This window comes from Penaeus japonicus, unplaced genomic scaffold (assembly GCF_977035675.1).
Source record: "Penaeus japonicus unplaced genomic scaffold, GWHDUDI00000001_assembly GWHDUDI00000028, whole genome shotgun sequence".
Taxonomy (NCBI): Eukaryota; Metazoa; Arthropoda; class Malacostraca; order Decapoda; family Penaeidae; genus Penaeus; species Penaeus japonicus.
This window is the reverse complement of record NW_028234430.1, coordinates 7360243-7367742: the sequence shown is the minus strand read 5'-3', so window position 1 is coordinate 7367742 and position 7500 is coordinate 7360243. Positions and strand designations below refer to the sequence as shown.

At 37.9% G+C, this 7500-nt stretch overlaps 1 protein-coding gene across 2 annotated transcripts in view; it reads left to right on the top strand.

Moving 5' to 3' along the window:
- LOC122260699 (ras-related protein M-Ras) overlaps positions 1-7500 on the top strand; it is an 18048-nt gene that overhangs the window by 9714 nt on the left and 834 nt on the right. For both annotated transcript variants that reach the window (XM_043028075.2, XM_086553411.1), the window contains 2 exons: positions 1432-1594; positions 4893-7500. The exon at positions 4893-7500 is cut by the window's right edge and continues 834 nt beyond it. In XM_043028075.2, the coding sequence (XP_042884009.1) occupies positions 1432-1594; positions 4893-4973 (244 nt within the window). In that variant the 3' untranslated portion in view covers positions 4974-7500. The remainder of the gene's footprint in view (positions 1-1431; positions 1595-4892) is intronic.

Sequence of the window (7500 nt, the reverse complement as noted above, 5' to 3'; positions counted from 1 at the left end):
AAGAGTAAGTAGAATATTACATGCAGTGTATCCTCAGGAATAAGTTACACGTGCTTTGGTATAGATTATGAAAGAAGTATTTGAATAATAGGCCTAGAATACTTGAATTATTTTGGAACTTCACTTACAACTACTTGTTATCATCTGGAAGATTTGACCTATTGTCACCCAGTTTTATAACCGAAGACAAGAGAGGTCATTATCCGTTTAACTTTTGATGCTCTTGAAATTTTGCAAGTTTCATGTTGCTTCCTATTCAGCATGGGTGTTGATCGCACTGCGTTAGTGGAATAATGATGTTACTGATGTTTGTCCATACTCGTTTCTGGGAAGTGTGTGATGTGGATGTAATTCGCTTTGAATGATCTTGTTTAGTATATCCTGCCCAAGTGAAAAAGAAAACGAAAAGAGAGAGATGTCCCCAGAGTCTTCTGTAAATGTTGCTTTGGTCTTTTCAAAGAGAGAAAGGGAGGAAAATGAAAAAGTCTGCCCCCTTTTTGTCAAGATTTTCTCTACATTTCTCTGTGATTGTGCACTCAAACCTCCTTGTTGTTATGACGTATTTATCTCATTTCTGCTTCATTTTATAGGAGAATCTTGTAAGTATTTTGCTTGGAGTACCTTTATCTATTAATTTCCACCTTCCTCTTCCTCTTTGCTATTCAGTTGTTAGTTGTTCATCTCTCCATTTGTCCTCTCAGTGTCTGAAAGTATGCAGATATATTTTGTATTATTGTTGATACTCTTCTTTTGTTGGTTTCATTCTCTATTCTTAAATGACACCAGACAAGTATCGTTTGTTTCTTGCGGTTTGTTATTGTGCTCAGAATTGTGTTTTAGTTATTTCGTTTTGATAATGGGTTTCAGCTTTACACTGCTGATTGCATCATGTTTTGTTTTTGTATGTGTCTATTTATTGTTAAATGTTATTACTTTATTTATTTCTTGGTACTATGGAATGGTTTAATGAAATTATTGTTCCTTTTAAGCTTTGTAAGAACAAAGTTAGGTGTGAATGTTATACATTACTCATGCTGGAATGCAAGTGCCTAACATTCTTTGAAAGTTTGGTTCACATACCCACAGAGTATATGCCATTCCACCATTGTAAACTTCTTTCCTTCTCCTTGTCATCTGAACTCTTTCTTAGTGTTAAGGGAAGTCTTAACTTTCCCAAATACCTTAGCAGCTCCTTGTAGCAGTAGCAGACCCGTGGAAGTGTTTGCGCATCACACCCGACAACCCCCACAAGCCCTTTGAGTGCTCATGGAGCCTTGTGCAAATCAAAGAGACCGTCAAGACTGTAAGCTTGGAACGCTCCCCAATTGCCGAGTATGGGCTTTTCCAATCATCTTTCAGACGGTAGAGCATCCCACTCAATTTTGGTGGCCACTGTTGCCAAGTGTTTAATCAACCCTGTCCGCTTTGCAGAGAGTCGTACCCGATGCTTCTGGTGGCCAACAAGGTGGATCTGGTGCACATGAGGAAGGTGTCCGAGGAAATGGGCCGGGAACTCGCTCACAGGCTGAACCTCTCCTACATAGAAACTAGCGCAAAGGACCCACCACTCAATGTTGATTCGGCATTCCATGAGGTGCGGTGGTTGTGATTTTTTTTTCCCCCTATGGGTTTTAAAGAGTTTGTTCCATTGTTTTCTCTGTCTCACTCTGCTCTTTCTGTCTCCTCTCCTTCCTCTCCCTATCTCCTCTCCCCCTCTCCTCTCCCTTCCTCTCTCTCTCCCTCCCTCTCCTCTCCCCGCTCCCTCTCCCTCCCTCTCCTCTCCCCTCTCCCTCTCCCTCTCTCTCCTCTCCCTCTCCCTCCCTCTCTCTCCTCTCCCCTCTCCCTCTCTCTCCCTCTCTCTCTCCCTCTCTCTCTCTCTCCCTCTCTCTCTCTCCCTCTCTCCCTCTCCCTCTCTCTCCCTCTCTCTCCCTCTCCCCCTCTCCCTCTCTCCCCCTCTCCCCCTCTCTTGCCACCCTTCTATTTCTACTCCCCCTCCCCACCTCCTATTCCGTCTTTACCTCCACCTCCCTCCTCACCTCTGCTACTGTATTTCTGTGAGTGTTAGTGTTTATTGTCATTTCTTTGTATTATGTGACCTTTGTGTAAGTGATGACTCTGAGGGTAGAAGTAAAATCGTTCTTTGTCAAAGTTTTTGCAGTTGGAGTATTTTGCATTATGTGATCATACTTCCGTTCATCAGATGACACTTCTTGCTTTATTTATTTATAACTTGGTATGATCTGTTGTATAGTGGATCATGTACATCTGAGTGTCATAAGTACACAGCTAATTATTCTCCTTAACCTTAAAGAAAGCAACAGAATTGGTAATAGTTTTCTTCCATTCCTATCTAGTAGTAAGGATTTGGTATATATTATAGTTGTCTTGATAAACAGCACATTTCCAGATTTATGTAAAGCTACAAACACAGTTTAATTATATTCACAAAAACTAGCAGCATCACAGAAAGAGAAAGACAGGGACAGGGACACAGAGACACAGGGATACAGGGAGACTGAGGGATGGAAATTCAGACTGAATGGACATTACTAAGTTTAAATATATATGTGCTTTATTCTGTGCTATGAAATTCAGAAAACAGCTAGTTTCTTTGTCTTCATGTGTTCATAATTGTGTTACTGACTTGAGGTGATAGATATCTAATGTCAGACTTGTGTTAGATTTTATTGGATGTAAAACTTTCATTAACAGAGAACTATTGATATGAAAATAAAAGGATTCAGTTGGTGGATGGAGTTATAGATTGATATTATAAAGCTGAGAAATTGGAAATTTACTTTTTACAATATAGGTGTTTCCAACCAGATCAAAGCTAGCATTAGTCTGTCCATTGTAATTTTGTTTTATTATTGTTATTATTATTATTGTTATTATTATTATTATTATTATTATTATTATTATTATTATTATTATTATTATTATTTTTACTTTTTCACATAGATGGTTCCACAAACACTTAGTCATCTAGGAGTCAATAAGCAGGTGTACCAGATCTCACCTGTTTACCCTATTGCTTGAATTTTTGGAAGAAAGAAATATTATTGTTATCTGCCATTATGATTACAATAGTAATAATGATAGTACTAATGTTATTAATACTATTAGTAGTACTAAAAATAAAAACTACCCCCAAGATTTAAAGTATAAGTAAATATGTAAGGTTAAGTAGTCTTACTAATTGACTCCTTGGTTACTAAATGCTTGTGGAGCAATCTATTATAGGAAATTAATAATAAAAAGATTATTCAAGAAAACAGAAGGGAACAGTGCATATACCTAGCATCAATGGGCTAGAGAAAGAAGCGCATTTTGACGCTTATGGTCCAAGCTGCCTTTATCAAAGCATAAGTGAGTTTTCCCTTCCCAGTGAATAACCTGCAACATCAGCTCTTGAAAACTGGTTGACTATTTTCCCACCTATTCCCACCTATTACTACTGCTACTACTATTACTACTTGTGAGGGTAAACTAGGATATTTGGGACTGTTTAACCACTCCTAAAAATACTACATATATCCACAAGGCCCCTCCTATTTGTTGGGTTGGCTTCTCCCCCCATCCAATCATCCATTTATACCTCTTCTAAGCCATTATAGACCACAATATCCACTAAGACCCCTTTTCCCTTAGATCTCTTTCCCCTTAGATCTCTTTCCCCTTAGATCTCTTTCCCCTTATATCCCTTTCCCCTTAGATCTCTTTCCCCTTAAATCTCTTTCCCCTTAGATCCCTTTCCCCTTAGATCCCTTTCCCTTAGACCACCTTCTCTCCCATCATACAGTCACCTCCTGGCATTGTGGAACTACATGCAGCACAATTTTGTTTTTCTGTGGTGTGTTTCATATGTTCATAGATATGTGGAAGTTTTATGATATATGAATATTTATAGATATTTATTTATGATGTGTCTCACCACTGGACGAAATTGTGTTTTGGCTGCATTACAGCTTTAAATTAATTGTTTGCATTTTGCATTCATATAGCAAAACTTAATTCCTTAGTTTTTACAGGAGTTTTATATTATTCCTTTTTATGCATTTCACATGTACACACAAGGACATAGATACTAAGATAACCTTATAAATGACATGCCTATGATTGACTTGATTATTAGAGCAGTTTTCTTTTAAAGATGTTGAAATATTGTGTCAGTTATAGTTCTTGAAGTTAACCCATTCGCGCCGGTTGACTTACTATCACGTTCAGTGGTTTTTAGGTCAGTCGCCGGCGACGAGATACTTGGTCAAGGCCGGCGTGCCGGGTGAGCAGGCTTACAGCACTAGCTTGCGGCTAGTGCGCCCGAGAATCCTGAGGCATTAGGCTTATGCGTTCGAAAACCCCGGCATTCCGACCATTTAGAGCCAAAATAGCCCTGGCGTGAATGGGTTAAGAACACAGAAGCAACAGTATGGGATGAAGTAATAACTGGATTCAAGATGATGCTAAAAAGAAATAGATAGGAGTACTTGTTCAGGAAGAGCTAGTAATATAGTTCAAGTTTAAGAGTTTAAGACGTGCTCTATTTGTAGTTGTTTTCTCTGAGTTGGAAGTTTTGTTGTATGTAGTTTGCTGTTATAGAACCTTTATCAAGGCCATTCCTATTTTGAATCCTAATGGTGAAAAAGGTTTCTGGGTTCAGAGCTGTTAACAAAATTATCATAATGACTAATGTATTATCTTGCTTTTCATTGTGTCTACTTTATAGTACGTCTCTTTGGTGAGCAGATATAGGGCTTAGTTCTTTGATATATTCCAGGACAGCATAGCTATTTCAGTCCTTGCCAATGTCCTTAATTCTGTGATTTATTTTTCAGTCTCAGTCTCTCAGGGTAAAGTATTCCGATATTAATAAATGTCTTTTAACCCTACAGGTTGTTCGCATCATCCGGAACTCTCCACCAGTGTACGGGCCTCCAAAGGGCAAAGGAAAGGGAAAGTGCGTGATTATGTAAGTGCTTTGAACCTAAGTTTGCTCCACCGCCCAATGTATACCATCGGTTCACCAAGTAAATCCATACCATGATTGTACAAAAGTTTTTTGCGCCTTGAGACACCAAATTCTTGGAGATCTGTTTCCCCCTTTTCCGAAATTCGGTTAAAGTTTTTGTCTTTGTGGATAAAAACAAAACAAAAAAAAAGACATGCCTGAGTTGGCATTGGGTTGGAGGACATCACAAAGGAGTGGGGCAGTGTGTGGATCACAAAAATGAATAACTTATTGTAAATGTTTTGTGCCATAAGTGTTTCTGGAAAGGCAAGACCTGGAATAATACAAGCAGCAGCTTACACCTCCCTGTTTACAACATGACGCACCAAATGCAGCTACCATATACCTGGTAACCAAAGCTGTAACACTCCTTTGGGGTGAGTTTACTTTTTTTTCATATATGTATGAATAATATTTTATTCTTTTTGTTTCCATTTTTTTTTTTCTTTTTTTATTACAATGGCTTCTTGTGTTATGTTTCTCATATGACTGTTAGGTTGGATGCCATCTTATATGTGTTTTTTATCATGTATGTACCAGATTAACAGTTTTATTGAACAGTTGATTGAGTATTTTTAGCTAAAACTTTTTTGGTGTCAAGTGTGGCTTGAGTGGATATTACAAAATTCCTGATCATTGTAGATGGTAATTTTGTGTAATGTTGTGTTTTAATTCAATATTATATGTTGTTCAAGTATGGTTCCCATACTTTACAGATGCATATAAATATATATATTAATGCACTTTTAGTATTATCAACAAGCTTTAAATTAGTTGTTTAACTTAATCTTTCACAACATACCAAAGGATAAGGAGGATTCTGCTGCAAGCACCTCCATTACTTTATAAAAGGTTTTTATGATTTTACTGGTGGGTTTCACCCGGAATAATTTGTTTGAGGATATGAATTTATCCTTTACATAGAGGATTACTAAATTATTGTTTCCTCAGCTCAAAGACAAGCACAAATAAGATGTCTTTAGCGGACATTCTACTGAAGTGCTCAAATTACCTATTTTTATTTCAATTGTATTTATTCAATTGAGCTTATTTTACCAATACATGACTGTAATTTCACAGTGGATCTAAATGTCAGATGTAATAGCTCTCTTAGCAGATATATATTTATGAGTATTCTTATTTGACAGAAAGCAACACTAACAAAAATGTGTTTCAAAGAAGAAAATCTGGCCTATGAGGTAATGTTGTGTAGATCAGTTGTCCAAAAAGTAAAAAATAAGACGTATAAAGCTATAAAAAAAAGGTCTCAGACTCAGGGAAGCGTACGACAGAAGCTATGGAAGGGAAGGTCTTTGCGCTTGTCTGTCGTGTTGTGTCATGTACCCCTTCTCCCCCTAGTTGGCCCCCCAAACCCTTACGACTCCCCCCTTGAGTAGGTTTGTGGGGGCCCATGGGGTAAGGCACAACCCTTCGGGTTTTGTAGTTGAGAAGTGCCCTCAAATTCTGTCTTTGGGGAAATAATACTTGATAAAAACAAAAACAAAATAGAATTGTTTGATGAAAGGGAAGATAACTTTCCCGAGGAACGAGCAACATCAATGCCAAAAATATTTGTTCATCAGGTTGGTAGCTTCCGGCGAGTGCTTCCCAAGTCTGGGTCATTTAGTCTCTCGAATAGGCCCAGACACTCAGATAGATATGTTATTTCAAATAGTTTTCTTAGAAGTCTTCAGGTTGTACTTATTGAAGTGTGACATAGTGACCTCTAAATAGTAATGTTTCTGAATTAAAAGTGTACTCAATTGTGTTTCCTGGCTGCATTGTACTGAAAAACAAAACAAAATGAAACAAAAAACAGAAAAAAAATCATTGAATAGTTAACACATAGGGTCACAATGTAGTAGATCTCCTAGCATTCACAAATTTTCACATATACCAGCTGAGGTGAATTGGATGTTCTCCAGCTTAAACGATTCTACTACAGTTACAATTGGCATGTAATTAGAAAAGCAAAAAAAAAAGTATGCTAAGTAACAAGTCAACTTTGTAAGCAAGTTAAAAAAAAAAGGGATAATGATGGTAATAATTACATTAATTTTTAAATAATAACTACTGGAAGAACTCTCTGTGGACCAAGAGCAGACTGACCATCAAAGTCCACCAGTAAGTTTTAAAAGTTTTGGAGAATGCCAGACCCACTTTGTTCCCCTTCCTGTCTCTTTGGGCACGTCTGCGCTGGCTGCCCTTCAGCATCATCTCCCCCGTAAGGCTGGTGGGCAGTGAGTCCCAGGCGAAGCGGAGAGAAACAGGGAGGGGCCCACTTCTCATTTGGTATTATTCCACAGTAGAAGAATAGAACCTTCCTAGAGAACTGTTGTAAACTCTATTTTTTTGTGAAGTACATGTTGTATGGATGTCCCAGATATTATGATGAATATAATAGTTAATATAATTGCAGTGAAGACTGTTCTCATAGCGTGCCCTTGACCAATGAACGCAGCCTTTTGGAGCTGGTGCTCAAACACCCCACT